Source organism: Coffea eugenioides, chromosome 3 (assembly GCF_003713205.1).
Source record: "Coffea eugenioides isolate CCC68of chromosome 3, Ceug_1.0, whole genome shotgun sequence".
Taxonomy (NCBI): Eukaryota; Viridiplantae; Streptophyta; class Magnoliopsida; order Gentianales; family Rubiaceae; genus Coffea; species Coffea eugenioides.
The window spans coordinates 34,890,193-34,907,313 of NC_040037.1; the positions used below are offsets into that span (position 1 = coordinate 34,890,193).

Sequence of the window (17,121 nt, forward strand, 5' to 3'; positions counted from 1 at the left end):
TTGTCCTTTGGGCTGTTTTTTGGTGTTTTCCTGAGTGTTAATCTAACTGTGTGTGTGTTCTTGCCGTTTTCGGTAGAAAAAATATATTATAGTTTTAATTTTTTATTGGCCAAAATACCCCTAGCTTGTGGTTGCAAAGAGATAAAATGTGGTGGTTCTGCCATGAAAGGCCTTCATTGGAACGAAAAACACAATTCAAGGACTAAATTGGTCAAAAAAATTAGTAGGTATGAAATTAGTTTTAGTGAAAAATTCAGGGACTAAGTTGGAAAATTTTCCAAAAATTAAGTTACTCTTGTCTTAATTCATCATGTTAAACATAATTTCAAAGTTGCTGAACTGATTCCGTTGATAGGAGCATGATTATCCACCTGCAATATTAGCATGAACACAATCGATACCTTTGATACAGATTCAGAAAAGCTAAATAAAGATATTAAAATATCCTCCACATTTTTTAATTTAAAATTTCAATGGCTCCATATTAAACATTAATACGACATCTCTCACACCTATCCAACTCATTAATTGACTCAAATATAGACTATTGATGCTTCAAATTTGTCCAAAAAACAAAACTACTCAGATTGTTGATAGGCCTCATAAAAGAATATGTAGCAAGAGTATAGAACTGTGACTCATGGCTAGACATTCCCAACGAAGGCAACTACACATTCCAATATCATATTTAACAAGTGTGAAGCATTTTTAAGTTGCCCACAGTAACTCTCACTAGCTTGTTCATTTTCCTCTATTGCTAGTAACTTTCACGACAGTACGTAGCGCACCTGTGTAAAAATAAGTAATTAAAATACCTTAATCATTAACAGATTAACACCTTCACTCCATTTAATTTCAAAAGGCATAAAATGTAAAATACATGTACACTAAAATAAGATGGACAAGTAGACAGATTTGATCAAATATGTTCAAGTACGCTGACCATAATACATACCATGAGAAAAAAGAGTTTCTTTCTTATGCCCAAATAAAAATGCCAAGTTGCAAAAGAGATTAGAAATAGCACAAAGTGCACTCATGGTATATATTCTAGTGCGAGGTCATCCATTGTCTAAGATAATAAGCATGATTGAAACTAAACGTCAACAATGATGACTTCCAAACTAGAGAAAAATATTTTCAAGTCTTATTTAGATGTTTTAAATGTGAGAAGTATATATGAGAGTGAAACTCACAAAAGCAAACTAAACCTTCATATAGGCATATTGGTTTTTAGTTTCGATTGAAATCTTCCGGATTTTGACTCTTATGACTTTGGACTTCAATATAATTCCATAAATTTCTCTTTTTGATTGCATCAATTTGGACATAGTGCAAATTCTGAAGATGACTACTGTAAGACCACCATTTGAGATGTTTTAATATAAGAAACTCTAATGCTTTAATAGCTAGAAAAGAACAAAAAAAAAAAAGACAACTAAGAAGTAGGATATGATAATAATATAACATCCTTCCTTCCAACAAGAATGCATTAGCACCTTGGATTATTTATCAAAGCAAACAAAAATATGTAAATTCACTGAAATAATTTGTTAAACATTCCTTCTAGCCACAAATTTACCTATGTCATCATGTTGTGAAACATCACCATATTTATTTGTTCTCTAAATATTTGATCAAGGATTGAATGAAAATTAGTTTGTGACGAAACAAGCTAATAAAAAGGAACCAAACAATCTACAATCTCAAGTTCAATAAAAAAGATCAAAATCAATTTCACAATCATTTTATCTAACAACTAGTAGGCAACAGCAAACTAGTTCTATGGTCAATCCCAAAAAGTAGTTCAAACCTTCCAAATATTAGCTCCTGCTAATGGCCGCAAGCTTGTCCAATATGATAAGAAATTTCAAGTGTTTATTCCATGCACATACAATTTTATGGTATAAGACATATCAAGTGACAAATTGATTTTCCTATATTCTTTTGTAAAGAGAGAATGTAGCTTAGACTTTAATAATTATGAGTGAGAATCGAGATTAATCATTGAAAAATTCCTTTAGCATCAAAGAATATCAATAATATAGGAAGATAGAGAGGGAAGTTAAAAGAGACATAGAGAACGAAGGAGAGGAACTGTAAGAACTTTAGACATTTTAAGAACTAATTTTCGTTAGCGAAGTTAGTGCTCCATAATTTATTTTCCCTTTTCTATTTTTACTGGGTCAAAAAGATAAAGCTACGCTGTTTTGCAGCTGCATTTTGATAGGAATGGTGTGTTCATTTCTTGACATTAGATATCTCTCATTTTGTTGTGTCTTCATCCTTATTGTTAACTGTAATAACTAAACAAAATGTTGATCTCATGTATTTGGAGAGTTGCTAATGTTGAGCTTCCATGCTGACAACTAATGAAGATATCTTTTAAATTTGGTCGAGGCGAGACACCTTTTAATACATTCTTGTCATTCTTAACACCACTTGAATTCCAACTTGTACAAATTTGGCTCTATAAACAAATCTACTCGCTGAGCAGCTTCTTTTTCATTGACTTTTTCAAGATAGTAGAAAATCAGCCTACCATAAAGGTTCTTTAACTATACCAATTCTTCAATCTGAGGACATTTGTCTTGATTCGCATGAAAGATTCTTAATGTTTGAAGACAAGAAAAATGCCCCATTTGGGCAGCACATCGCATTTGAAATTGTGGAAAAATCAAAATGCCTTGCCATTATCAAATCCCTGAACTGATCTAGAAGTTCTCACATGGAGATTAGAGCACATGGGACTCTCAAAAGGAAACTTGTAAAACTTGCCAACAGATCTCGACAAAGTATTGATTGTAGTAATTGATGGATCAAATGTATTAACTTGCTAACTTACGTTAGCAACAACTTAATATCTACTTAAATCAGGATAAAAACACGCAAGAACTTGCCAGTGAACCCGACATCGAAAACATTAGTCTCCAAAATTAATATTAATAGCAAATGATTTAAATCCAAGGTAACAAATCTTGCAAATACCCTCCACATCAGCTTTTCCAAAACTCAAAATAGATTGCGCAAGATCATACACTATACAATGTGTTATGTTGCAATAGTCATTGACTTTAACATCTAACAATAAGGAACTCTTCATCAAAATTTCAAAAGAATGTACAGCATCATGAGATTATTGAATATACACAACCGAAGACAGCATAATGATTGATATATACTGCATTGAGACATCCTTAACATAGGCGTAGATGAGAATTTTCCAAGAAATTGAGCAAATTTTTACCTAGCTTCCAGTTAGAATACGAACAATCTTAAAGTAGGTAATCTGGTAGTACTTGCACCAGTCAATGTTGGGGTAGCAGCTCATGTTACAGCACCTTCCCTTTAGATCAGAAGATGTGCTTCCTATAGGGAGGCTTCGGATGGACTGGTAGGAGATTTACAACTCAAGTTTTTCAGATGTGCCAACTTACGATCCTTCAATAGATGAAAGCTTCTTGAGGAGACCAGGTTTTGTTTCCTTAAAAGGGCTGACAAGCTTCATTAGCAGCATTTGTCATCTGAATAGATACAAATTCTGTTTCTGCAAAGCTATAAGCATTTCAAAAATCATTAGGTTTAGTGCAATAGTGAGTACACTCCAGAAAATTGAAGCTGCAGATCCAGGAAGTATATCCACGGTTACAAGAGCAAGGGCATACCATGACTTAAAATCCAACCAATAGCTTTCCTTGTATTGGCTTATCCATAGCTCTTTTCTTTACCTTGTAAACAATGGGTGAAAGATTCACAATTTCATACAAGTTTAAAATAAATGGCAATCTATGAAAGATTCACAATTTCATACAAAGTTTAAAATAAATGGCAATCTATGAAGATCTTTTTTACTCCGCTGATTATGAAACTCGGTCGAAAGTACAAAGAAATCAGAAGCCATGAAAATTAGATAAATTTCCTTGAATCAGAGCATTAAAATCACAAAGAGAAATGTACCTCATGCACGAGAATCCCTATTGTCAGCCAGAATTGTCTTTCATGCAGATTCTTGAAGAGCTCTAAGCCTCGAGAAAATCTATCACTGTCAACCTCATGTATACTTCCATGGGCTCAGTATTGTGATAGTAGACTGTCAAATTAGACTTAGAATTGCCTATGACCATAGGAAAAAATGGCATCAGATTAGAAGTCGAACAATGAGCATACACCAAGGACCAATGTAGAATGGATTAAAGTCATGCTGAATTAGAACTTAAAGTCATGCTGAGCCCAGATAGATCACTATGACTATAAAGGTTTGCTGCTTACTTTTCCTAATGCAACTGCAGAAGATCACTTGAACTAGGCCAAGTAAAGACCTAAATCTCAGATAACATAGCAAAGGTTCCTCAAAATGTGCCATGCCTTTTCTGTTCAAAAAGTGTCTTGTGAGCAAAAAACAGTGAGCTATCCTTAGGCCTCAGTCAACAACATTTTGAATTTCATGTTACGAAATTTATGCAAGTCGTGCTGACTCCAAAATGCAACAAATAAAAGAAAGTACAGCATAAAAACAATCAGAAAAATACAGTTCTTAGAAGATAACAACATAAATCAATGCTAAGTTCTTAAAGGAATGAAATGGTAGATTTTTTTTTTATTGAGAAGTTAAAAAACTATATACAAGTATTAACAGTGCAAGTAGCTAGCTAAATTAAGGTTACCTATTTCCAAGTTATTAAAATTTAGTTCCTTAGTGGAACCTAGCATCTGAGTGTTTTAGGTGCACCAAGTTTGTCGTGAATCAGATTAACATCAGGTTATTGACACCGGAAAACCTTTTAAACCAGCAATATGGCCACACTCAAACTTCATATCTAAGGGATCAAACCATCCAAACAACGCATCTGGCCTTTGAATCTTGTTGAAATCCCTCTAAGATGATAAGACAACTTGTTTCAATAGGAGTAGTCATTCCATTCTTGAAATATGAAATCAGAAGCAGAACATCATGAATAAAAAGCAAAAGGATATGAACATTAGAGGATGGCAGTGGCAATCAGGTACCAAATCCTTCCCGAAATTTCTAAACAATTGCAATTTCTAAAACTGCAAATTTAATTTTGTAAGAATTTGATAAATAATTGAAAGCACTAACTTTGCAAGAGACTACAAATACTAATCTCGACAAATGACATTTCTTGATAATTAAATAGCATTTTCTCGGTATTTCTTCCAACAGAGCTACTTAGTAGAGATAATTGGCAATATTTATTTCAACAGGTATGCAGTGATTATATATTATAAAGTTACATATCATCTCTATAGCTAATTGTCTAAGTTAACATTTTTGTTTGTAGTTAGAAAACCAGAATACTTTGTAGTTAGAGATAATTGGCCCATTTTCTTTATTTTTATTTATTTATTCATCTCTTTCTTTATTTTTCTAATTTCAGCGTGTTTACAAAAGGAATTTAAATTTTTTCAGAGCAAAAGTAACTCACCAAGTATTTCTAAAAACAGGTTCCCTTACCAGGCACGGACACCCTCTTTCACTAGCAAATTGCCATCCATATGAACAGTACTGCCAACACGGTTGATCCTTCCTCTCAGAACACTTCCTGTTTGAATGACATGAATCAAGATTCCATGTGTACCCCTGCACTGAACTCTACCTCCCCTACATAAAAATTTTGACCTTCTTCATAGTCCATTCATCTAATTTATTTCAAAGAATCACAGTTATCAAAATCTCATGAAAATGTAGACTGGAGAACTTTGTGAGATGAGCAAAGGAAGCATATTAACCATGGCATCTATTCCATCAACTTTGTAATAGCCTTGAACTAGAGTATTAGCCCCATCAGATTGAGACAACAGCTTATGCTGATGCACATAGCTTTTCATGTACAAGAAAACTTCAAAGTATGTCTTCAGACCATTCATCAGATTTTTCGCACTCAAACAACTGCATAAGAAAGCAGAGTTGCATTTTAGAATTCACAACATAAAAGAATGTAATCCCTTAATTAATATTGTTCAACATACACATATATTCATTAGAGAATAAGAACTAACTCCGCAACTAAGATATCAACCACCTAAAAATATTCCGGTTGGTTAACCACAGATAAACAAGTAATACCAAGGACCAGCTTCAAATCACTGTATATCGGGTGAAATAAAAATAGAAAATTGCCTATTATTACACCAACTCGCTCTAATTGGATGACATATCAAGCAATTGCTTCAAGGCTACTTGACTATTTAATCATCTGACAAGCTTCACAATTAAATGGCATTGCTGCTTGAAATTGTCTTTGAAGTTGGTTAAAGTTTTCCTGAATCATAAATTTTTCATCTGAAAGAGGAATGTTATCTCATGCATAAGAATCCCCATAGCCAACCTGAATACAAAAGTGGTGCCTTTATCGGGACGGTCTGAAGATGATTCTGAAAAGAAGTACTCCTGATGCTTGTGAATGTGATTATGCAGAATGGCATATCATTACCCCTTTAGATTGTCTTTGAAGTCTGATAAAGTTTTCCTGACTCACAAATTTTTCATCAGAAAGAGGAGTGTTACCTCATACATGAGAATCCCCTTAGCCAACCCAAATAATCTTTGTTGCAGCATGTTAGAGAGTTCGAAGCCTCAAGAAAACATATTACACCCTCAGCCCTCAATGCTATTCCCTGTGTTTTTAAAATGGTTCATTGTAGACTCTAATACTAAACTTGGTATTGCCTACAACATAAGAAAAGATGCCATTAGATCCTGCACAACAATTGAATACAGCAAAAGAAAAAGCAATACAGGGATATTGAATTGTACCATAACATCTCCATACAAAGAAAGAGAAAGAATTCCTTTTGGGAGTGCCCCTGATGGATCTATTTGAAGCTAGAAAGCCCTCCCATAACAAACAGACCATCAGTTTTGCAAATGCCAAGAATGTGCAGGTACTTATCTGCTCGCCATATACAAGGAAACCATGATAGCTGAAGACTTTTGTTCCGATACATCTGTTACCATATAAAGAAAAGATCATAAATTGAAAAACAATTAAAAATAAAAGCAGATGCACAAAATAAGATGGTTGTCAAATACTTTGTCAGACAACACAAAATGGTGATCAACATTTAACCAAGTAGTAAAAGATAGATTTTAGCATTTGTTCCTATAGCATAAATAGCAACAGATACAAAAGCTCCAACAATTAACCAGTCAATGACCTTGAGCTAATTTCAGAACAAATTAAGGACCACTGTATGTTCACAATCATTACTTTAGAGGCTAATAATCTCCCAGTACTACTACAATTTTTTCAAAGAACATGACATGGGATCAAAAGCATATTCACAATCATGCTAAGTTCAGAATCCTAGTGTAAACATAGTGAGTCAAGGTTACTTTATGAAGCTCATTCTTTGACAGGGAAAAAAAATCTGGCATTTTTTAGTTAAAAAGCTCTTAGTTTTAGCTAATAAGTGGAATTCGTCATCTGAATGGAAAACTTCGCATCACTGATTACTGCTTGAAAATATTATCACTTTGCTTATTGAACTACAAGTCTTTTACTAGAAAGATAGGCTCAGGTATCTATAATTGTATGACTCACCAAGCTTCTCCACGGTCATTCTCATGCAGAGCATTCTTAAAGCTTAAATACTATCACTTTGCTGGCTGGCTACTTATTGTCAGCCATTACAATCTGGCAAACACATTGCTCATGTAAAAATTTCAAACCGTAAACTGGATATGGCATACTCTTGGTTGAATTCATAAATGCTAAAAGAAATGAGAAACTAAAAACCCTTTGCCTTTGAGTAATGCTACTATTTCTCTAATTCTACTAATTTGTTTGAGCAAAAGGCAAGACTTTGCTAGTCCAAAACCTTCACTGCTGAATATAAGTCCAGAACTATATTAACAATTAACTGAAATAATTGACGACGCAATTAAAAATATAGATAGAGATAAAAGATCAGTGTTACAACATATGTATTAAGTTTTTAAGCAAAGCAGAAAGAAAATAAGATGAAAATTTTGATAAAAACACATGATGGGTATGCTGAAAAAACTGCCTAATTCACAGCACCGAATTGGAAAAGTTTATGCTACCGAATTGGAAAAAACTGTAAAAAACTAGTGGTGCGGTGGTTGGAAAAGATCTACTGCTGTCAATACTAAGAAAAGATTTTAAGAAGAAAGAAATATAGATGGATAGAAAATGCACAAATTATTTGAAAAAACTATGTAGTAGTAGTACAGAGGAGTACCGAGTTGCTTTAATTGGGGAAACTGGCATTAGTTACAACTTCAAATGGAGATTGGCCTCTGATCTGCTCCGAATCAATTTTAGTGAAGGGAATGTGGGAGATCTTGGACCACTCAGAATTGGGATCCGTGCTACTGCTGCTGCTCTCTGGATTGCATCTTTCCTTTAGAAGGGGACAGTTGTTAATCTGCAACACTATTAGTCTAGTGAGGCTTCTCATAGATTGGTGAGAGGGTAAATTCTCTAGCTTTTCACATTTGTAGAGTTGGAGTTCATAAAGTGAGGAAAGCTTCTCAAACCAATCGGGCAATGATTTTACTCCAAAACCCTTTAACTGAAGAAATGTTAGGGCAGAGAGATGCTGAAGTTGCTCGGGCAGAGATTCCCAATGAGGCCATCCATGCAAATCTAACATTGAAAGGGAGGGGAAGTAGGGGTGCGGTGGTGGGAGAGCATCAAAGAGGTCTAGGAAGGAATGCAGCTCTGTGGTGGTTTCTGAGAATGGTCCGATTTCTAACCATCCCAAGCTTGTAAGAGAACAAAGCTTTCCCTTGGGCAAGTCGGTTAATTTCTTACATTGTGATATGTCTAGGTAAGAGAGAGAAGGTGTTCGGGTTAAATCAATTGGAAAGGAGATAAGATTGGGGCATTTGTATACTTGCAATTCGTCAAGAGGAAGAGGAGGAGCAGGAGGACAAGTACCGGAGGAAAAGAAGGGTGAAGAAGTGGAATCCCACTCTGACTCAGATATTTGGGGGATGGACAAGTGGGTCAACCCATGGCAGGACCAAATCCCTAATTCTCGCATGGCAGTGAGGTATTTGCGTCCCTTGGGGATTGAAATTGACTCGAGCGAGTGGCACCCAGTAACAATTAATACCTCTAGGGACTCAAGGCCAACCAAATGTTGAGGAGCATTATTGTCAATACAAGTGTGCTCAGCTACTGATTGGCAATTTGGTCCTTCTGAAGTTTGAGGAACATCAAATGAAAAATTCGAGAATTGGGTCAAATCACCACAATTTCTTAATTGAAGACGTGCAAGATTTGGATTGTTTTGGAATAACACATTTGGTAGCTTGGTGAGCCCATTCACATTCATAATGGAAAGACTAGTGAGAGAGCTGACTCCGCTACAAATATATCCCATTACTGCTGGTCCATTTTGGGTTTGCTTGATCTCCAATTCCTTGAGACGGGGAAAATGACTTGGAAAAGTGGCTAATTGAGGGCAATCAATAATCCTCATTACATGAAGGACTGGAAACACCACCACTGTCCCATCATGAACTGGTGTTTCCATCCATTCGCTCAAATTTGGCATTTTTTCAAGAATGAGACGTTCAAGTTCTGGAAACAATTTTAGGGGTATTTGACTGGTCCTGCCACTATGCACGCCTGATCTGCCATAAAAAGAAGGGCCTATGCTTGTTAAGCTATCGAGTCCTTTCAAGTGAAGAAATCTGAGGAAGGGCATGCTTCCAAGAGTTGGTAACTCTTCACAATTTCTACAGTTTCGTAGTTCAAATTTCACCAATCTCCTAAGTTCTCCAATCCATGTTGAAAGTTGAGTCCCAAAAAATCTTTCAATAATCAAACCTTTCAAATTTTGGTGAGCTTGCAAGCCTTCCAACACTTGATTGTATTCACTGTCATTATTTCTTGAATTATCTATTTCATTCCACAGTAATCTTAACTCATTAATGTTTGGCTTCCCAATCAGATTTGCAGACTCAGCTTCTTCCTTGCTTTTCACTAATTCAAGATTGCGTAACTCTAGCTGTCCACTGAGATTCTCCAAAGTCCTCAATTCTCCAATTTGTCGACCTCTTTCTTCACCAATACTGAAAAATGGCAAAGTTTGGAGAAATTGCAACTGTCCAATCTCAAAAGGCATGATATCACTTGATTTATCCTTAGAGAAAAAGTCAAAGTGCCTCAAATTTACCAAATTCTTGAAATTCTTAGGAAACCTTGTCAGTGAGTCACAATATTTAACTCTTAATGTCTGCAAATTGTAAAGTTGACATAGAGACTCTGGCAATGTTTTGATTGAAGTCCTTGATGAATCAAGATATCGCATATGAGTTAGCTTGCCAATTGATTTAGGAAGCTCTTTGACACTCAATGCGCTTAAGTTCAAAACTCGCAACATAAAAAATGACATCTCCCTATCATTGAGTGATCCGTTTCCTTGCAAAAACAATGTTGTAATACACTTGAAACTTTCAATGGAAGGAAATGGCATTCCTTCTCGATTTCTCTCCAATGCGAGATACTGGATGGAAGACGTCTCCATATCAATGCTACTAGACCCTGTCAACTTTAAACCTGACTCTGCCAACCTTAAAGTTTTAGAATTGGAAATGAATTGCACCATATCATGTACAAGATCATGCATTTTGCAATTCAAAACATTCCCATAATCATCCTTCTGTGCCTCTTGAAATAAGTTACTATCCAACAAAATGGTAAAATACCTGTTACCAACTTCCTTCATATACATATCGTCTATTGGATTTGAATGAAGAAATCCTTCCGCTGCCCAAAGCTGGATTAGTTGATTCCTTTCCATTTGAAAATCTTTAGGAAAAATTGAACAATATGCAAAACACTTTTTAAGAGAAGGATGTGGAAGATGATCAAAGCTCAACTTCAAAATTTCATTAATGTTGCTATTTTCACCTCCACCTAAAATTTGAAGCCTACTCTCTAATTTTTGCCATTCATTTGGTCCCTTGTTGTGCAACATGCCACCGAGAACACTTGCAGCCAATGGTAAGCCTCCGCATCTTTGCACAATCTTCAACCCTATATCTTGCAGCCCATCGGGCACTTCCCCAGCACCAAATGCATTTTCTTTGAGAATGCGCCAACATTGATAATCTGATAACTGTTTCAAGGAATAACCCTGAGGAGAAGAAATTCTGGTGATGTCTACCACTTGTTGCTCACGAGCGGTCACAAGAATCCAACTCCCCATGGCTTGGCTAGTACCTTTCAACGACCCAAGAAACTCATTCCAGTTCCACCGTGTGGACTCCTTATCCCACACATCATCCAAGACCAGTAGGAACTTTTTACCGTCCAATAATTTCTTAAGATCCTGGACTTTGGCTTCTAGCTGACGGACACCTCCTCCGGGCTTTTGCCCTCCCAATGATTCTAGCATGAAATCAAAAAGTCTATCGACATTGAAATCATCTGACACGCACACCCAGATTCTATTGGCAAAATGATTCACAATCTTTGGATCATTGAAAACTTTTCGAGCCAAGGTGGTCTTCCCGATCCCGCCCATCCCTACTATGGATTGAACGGAGATATTTTCATTATTACTTGGAGCAGTCAATCGTCCCACTATTTCTAAGACGTCACCATCTCTTCCAACAAAAGTCTGATCAACAAAAAGAGAGGTTGTCTTTCTGTTCTTCATAAGTCCTCCTACTCCACTGGGAGAAGAAAGAACACGAGGTGAAGCTTCAGCTCCACCATGTTGCTCGTGGCGCTCGAGGCTAAGTTCCGATGCTTCTTCATTGATTATTTTCAAATCCATATTGATTTTCTGAATTTTGTTGACCATTTTGCAACGAAATGCAATGGGATTGGAGACTGAGAAGAAGAAGCATACCTTCCTCTTCATTTGGTTTCGAATCTCAACTTTGCGTCGGATCATTTCATAGTTGATGTCATCCAGCAAATTTTCAGCATCGAAAGCCATGCGTTGAAGCTTCTCCAGCCAAAGCTTCACGGAGTCTTTAGTCACCTGCTTTTTCTCTGCATCATGAAGGACAGCCTGGATTCCAGTCAACGTATCCTTCAGTTTCTCCAAATCTTTCTTGAAGCCAACAAACAAGCCAATTTGTTCGGAAGCCAAGTTTATTGCCTTCTCCACTAGAACTCGTACCGCGGAACCGAGTAGTGCATCCGCCATTAGGTCAAGTCGATATCTGGGAGAAAGAGAATGTGGAATGGAACCGGGCAATTTGCAAGTTTGAAGGTGAGAAAGGGTAGAATGTAGCCGTAGATGAAACTAAAAGTCTACTAATTGGTGGTGGTTTTTAAGCTTTTGAATACTCTTATTAGAATTGCAGCAGTAAAAGGAAAATATAAAGAAAGAAAAGGTTCCCGACAAGCAGACACATGACAGACAGGATGAATTCTTTACTTTTCTAGCCATCACGTTACTGTGCATTAAAAACCCACCATTACTAGGAGATCCAATCCAAAGAAACTGTAAGAAAATTGCTAACAAATAATTTTGTAAAGCAGAAGACATTTGAGACTGTAACCACAAATGGATCAAAAGCTAATATACCATCCATCTTCATCCTGACAGAGCAAGCAGCATCATTATGTCGTTTTCAAGGAATACACGTGTATAGATAAAAATGATTTTCTATGTGGAATCATCAATTTTATTCAGCATTAAACCAAATGCAAAAACTGGAAAAGGGGTGACATTGATTCAAAATAAGAAGGTTTCATCTTCTCGTGAGCAAAGCCCATCAAAACACAATTCAATGTGTTTGGATAAGAGATTATTTGTAATAACGTTGTAGTACTTTTCATGAAACGACGTATATAAGGTAAAAAGATAATTAGAAATTGTGCTTAAGACGAAATCTAATAATATTTGATTTTTTTTGGTAAAATAGCAGTTACAACTTAATTATTAAGCATATTGCAGAAGAAATTTTCTGGTATCCTATTACTATGAGCTGAATCTTCTTAGACTACACTGTAATGAATTCGGGGGGAAGAAAAAAATTTCTTATTCTGCTTGAATTGGTCTTCACCTGTATGCGGTTACAGTAGGAACCGAATTACTCCTGTTATTACTTCTAAGGTACAGTTACAATAGTGCTACTGTAAATTGTTATGTACAATTTATCATAACTGAGTAAGCATATGAAAAGCAAGAAATATAATGTCCAGAAATTAATTTTCTCGAAACAATTGTCACTTGTTTTTACCACATTAAATAAAATGAGCAATGCGAACGTACCGAGCAAACTGGAAAGAAATAGTCTGATAAGCAGTGGCAAGTGGTATTGAACTTGGGTGATTGGTACCTGCCATTGCAGCGAAGGGAAAGGTGACTATTTCTCAGAAATGCACTTTAACCTACTAAACTTTTGGTCAACTTTTATTTTTGGCCCAGAAAGTACTCAACAAATTGCATCTTAACTCCAAAACTTAGTTTCTTTTAATTTCACCATTTTTATAAAGGAATATATTGTTTCTTACCATACTTGACCACTTTTAGGTGCCTACAACTGTGCTGCATGTTTTCCATCCCATTATCAATATCAAATACCATAAAAATATATCCTTCTTTAATTGTTTCTTAATTTTTCATAATTTTATTATCATTAATTGATAGTACTTTTCATAATTCTCATAAACTTTTTTGTATTTTATTACTTTACTATTAAAAGTCAAAATTTGATAAAAGCTTCATCCACGACTTCGTAGAAATAAAACCTCTCTTATAATGCTTCAACTTTTCAAACAACTGTTTCAAATTATTGCAAGTTGGAAGAAGTGAAAGGAAATGATTGTCAACCTTGTTACTTCTACAATTGTGCCCTTACATTAAAAAAGTCTTTTAAAGAAGGTAATTGTAACAAAACTGATAGCTTTAGATTTAACCACTTTTAGTTTATTTGTTGTATGAGTCAATAAGTAACTAAAATAATAATGGACTTTCTTAGAAATAAATGCATCATAATCTCTCATCGTACTTGGCCACGATTGGATTAGGAGATATTATTGAAGAGAGAAAATCCTGAAAGATTATTGAAATCCTATAATAATTCAAATAATCAAGTAAGAAATCAAAACTAACTTATTGTGCGACGCGTTCTATCCAATCTTGTTCGATTAAGCATCAAATGATGGATTTTATCTGATCTAAGTATACATAAAGCACAGTCAAGCATCTTGTAACCAACTAATACATGTGAAATTTTAGATTTCATTCATTAACAATTGTGGAAATTCATAAGACAAAAATGGAATTCCTTCATATATCCCAAGTCAATGTACCCGTAATATGAAGAAACTATCAATGAAAGAGAAGATTATTACCTGGTCTCGGGGCAAAAAGATGGAAAAGAATATATAGCTTCTCTTTTTTCTCTCTAGCAGTGTCAGAGGCTGTTGTGAACAGAAGGAAGAGTGAGATGAATTTTTGATTGAGTGGGTTTCATACGGAAGCTAGAAATCAATTTTTCCCCATGAACTTTTTAAGGGTAAAGCTGTCATATTGTAAAAGTAAACTTTAAAAAGTTTTCTTCTTTTCCTACCATTTCAGCCGAATTTTGGGTGGAAAATACTTCCAAAATTCATAGTCAGCAAATTTTTGGTACTGCTTTGGAAGTTCCTTTTCTTTGAACTTCACTTCAGAAGTAATAGAATTTCTCAAAGAAGTTATGGCTAGATGGAGTTCACAATGCTTTAGAAAAGTGTACTAGTTCATTTAGCTTCCTAAAGCTAGAAAATCCAGATGACAGAGATAATAAATAATATGTACCAATTAATTCCCAAATATTACTTTTTTTTAGATTAGAAGATTAAAATCATCTTACTGCTGAGTAAAAAATCAGATGCCAAATATTCGGGCAAATGCTAGTAGGATGGTTTCTTAAACAAAAGCCAATATAGAATGATTTTCAATGTTCTTGAATATCTACAAAAGATCAAAGTATGTGAATTGACCATCCAAGGTGGAATTCAATTCCATCGAGAAAAGGAAAAAGTGAGGAAAAAAAGGGAAGCTAGAGTTCAATTTCTCAGTATCTAAGTCTGAAAAACTACCGCTTGCATTTACTAATTGGGTTGGCATTGAAAAACTACAGTTTGCATTTACACTCATTTGTTGTTTGCTAACTTTTTCTACTTTGTTTTTCACGAGTAGAAAGGCCTGTACGAAGAAAACAACTAAGCAATAATGAACTTACTGGGCCATTTCTTTTTTTTTTTTTGTCAAATGTCAACTTACTGGGCCATTTCAATAATTCACTTTGGGTGGGATTGAAAAGTAATTTGCAGCCAGAGTCATCCATGGCAGACGGCTAGACACTTTTTGTTAGATGCATTTTAAAGTTTTTTTATGTTTTGTGCTTTTAGGTTAATTTGACTAACTTTTAATTTTGTCCCCATTTTTTATTGAGCAGAGATTTAGAAAGGAATAAAGGGTTTAGAACACATTCTGATAAACTTTTTATTTTTATCATTTTTTATATACGATAAGTTTTAATCTACTCCTACTCCTACTTTTTCTTTTTAATTTTTACTAACAAGAGAGGAATGGAACTTAAAAAACAAGAATGCTTAATGCAAGTGTACAAGTAGAGTTGTAATCGAGTCGAATCGAGCCCGAGTATCGCCATACTCGAGCTCGACTCGACATAGAGATAGGGGTGCTCGAACTCGAGCGAGTAGTATTATCGGATCTCGAGTTCGAGCTCGAAACTTGCTCTCAGTACTCGAGCTCGACTCGCATGGGCTCGAGTCCATTCGAGCATTCGAGCCTTATCGAGCTCTATCGAGCTCGAGTTATTAAATTTCATTTTCTTGATAATTTTTAAGTGAAAAGTCATTATTGCCCTTTTAAAATTTTTATATAATTTGAAACATTTCGTAAATTCGACAATTTTTTTGAGCATAATGGTAATTTTATATATTAAATAATATATATAATTTTATTAATAATGTATTAAATAATTAAAATTAATATGCTCGATAAGGCTCGTCGAGCCTCCGAGCATCTCTTCTGGATGTTCGAGCTCGACTCGATAGCCTTATCGAGCTGATCGAGCTCGACTCGAACTCGGTTTGACCGAACTCGAGTCAAGCGCGAGCAGTTCGATTCGATTACAACCCTATGTACAAGTGACCATATTCAATTGGGTTATGGTAGTGAGGTTTCATTTCTCCTCAGTCTTGCATTGTTTGAGAGTTATTAACTGATTATCAAACAATTAACAAAAAAATTGTGGGATGATTCTTGAGCAAAAAGCTTGTGGGATGATTAGATTCCTGGACGTCTAAAAAAAGTATCCGAATTGATCATCTAAATTCGATTCTATAAAGAAAAAACCAAAAAAAAAGTTCAATTTTTATACAATGAAAAATACTGCTTGATAAGCTAATTTGTTAGGTGTGGGTAAAGAAATTATGGTGATTACGTAGTTTAGATATGTTTTATTATGATGTTGAAGGTTAATTTTTACTTGTATCTATGTAATAATTTTTATCAAAAACATTAGTCCTATAGTATAGACAAATCATTCGGAGACATTTTTATAGTTGATGGAACAAGTATGATCAAGAACATATTAAACCCCATCATCGTTACCCAATTGGCTATAGATTCCCTCAACATTATATGTAACATTTGTTTCCTTGTTTGAAAGGCCACCCAGAATAGTACATTGGCCGGTAAAAGTGTTACTTGTAATTGGTTGTCTTGCTTATGGTGCAGTGTAGACTACTGAACTTCTTTGTATAAACTTCTTTATTCAATGCAAATGCTTTTTTTTTTCAAGGTTATATATAATGTTTACTAATTTTATGACAGTTTGTACTAATAATTGCATTTTTTTTGTGAAGATTTGGGATTAAGTTTGTATTGATAAACTTCTTGGTTTTTAGCGTTGAGTTTGAAGACTCGTTCCTATCCAAACAAACCAAATTATTGGTTTGTAAATGTTTGGTTGTTCACTACAAAATTCCATTATCTTGTGCATTTTAAGATCCAATATTTCGATTGCTACCTTCTAGAATCAATAAATTTCTTGAAATATATATACATATATATATATATATATGTTCTGATTGTACAGTATCACTATTGGGGCTAAAACATATCTTTAACTAGGCAACTAATGGA

The 17,121-nt window shown here is 34.9% G+C and overlaps 1 protein-coding gene and 1 long non-coding RNA gene across 7 annotated transcripts; both read right to left on the bottom strand.

Moving 5' to 3' along the window:
• Positions 1 to 3,001: 3,001 nt before the first annotated feature.
• Positions 3,002 to 8,932, bottom strand: LOC113765605. Of its 6 annotated transcripts, none has more exons than XR_003467739.1 (8): positions 8,224 to 8,932; positions 6,776 to 6,966; positions 6,527 to 6,688; positions 5,749 to 5,908; positions 5,445 to 5,620; positions 3,958 to 4,114; positions 3,666 to 3,728; positions 3,002 to 3,555 (listed from the first exon to the last, which is right to left on the bottom strand). It is a non-coding gene; the product is annotated as an uncharacterized LOC113765605 (long non-coding RNA). The 6 variants fall into 6 exon arrangements; XR_003467740.1 differs by having other exon boundaries at positions 6,348 to 6,688; XR_003467741.1 differs by adding an exon at positions 4,270 to 4,370 and having other exon boundaries at positions 5,474 to 5,620; positions 5,749 to 6,688.
• Positions 8,933 to 9,164: 232 nt separating this feature from the next.
• On the bottom strand, positions 9,165 to 12,156 carry LOC113766475 (putative disease resistance protein RGA3). The gene is made up of 2 exons (XM_027310665.1): positions 9,376 to 12,156; positions 9,165 to 9,188 (listed from the first exon to the last, which is right to left on the bottom strand). Exons 1-2 carry the CDS (start codon positions 12,154 to 12,156, stop codon positions 9,165 to 9,167), a joined length of 2,805 nt encoding a protein of 934 aa, XP_027166466.1.
• Between the last annotated feature and the right edge of the window lie 4,965 nt (positions 12,157 to 17,121).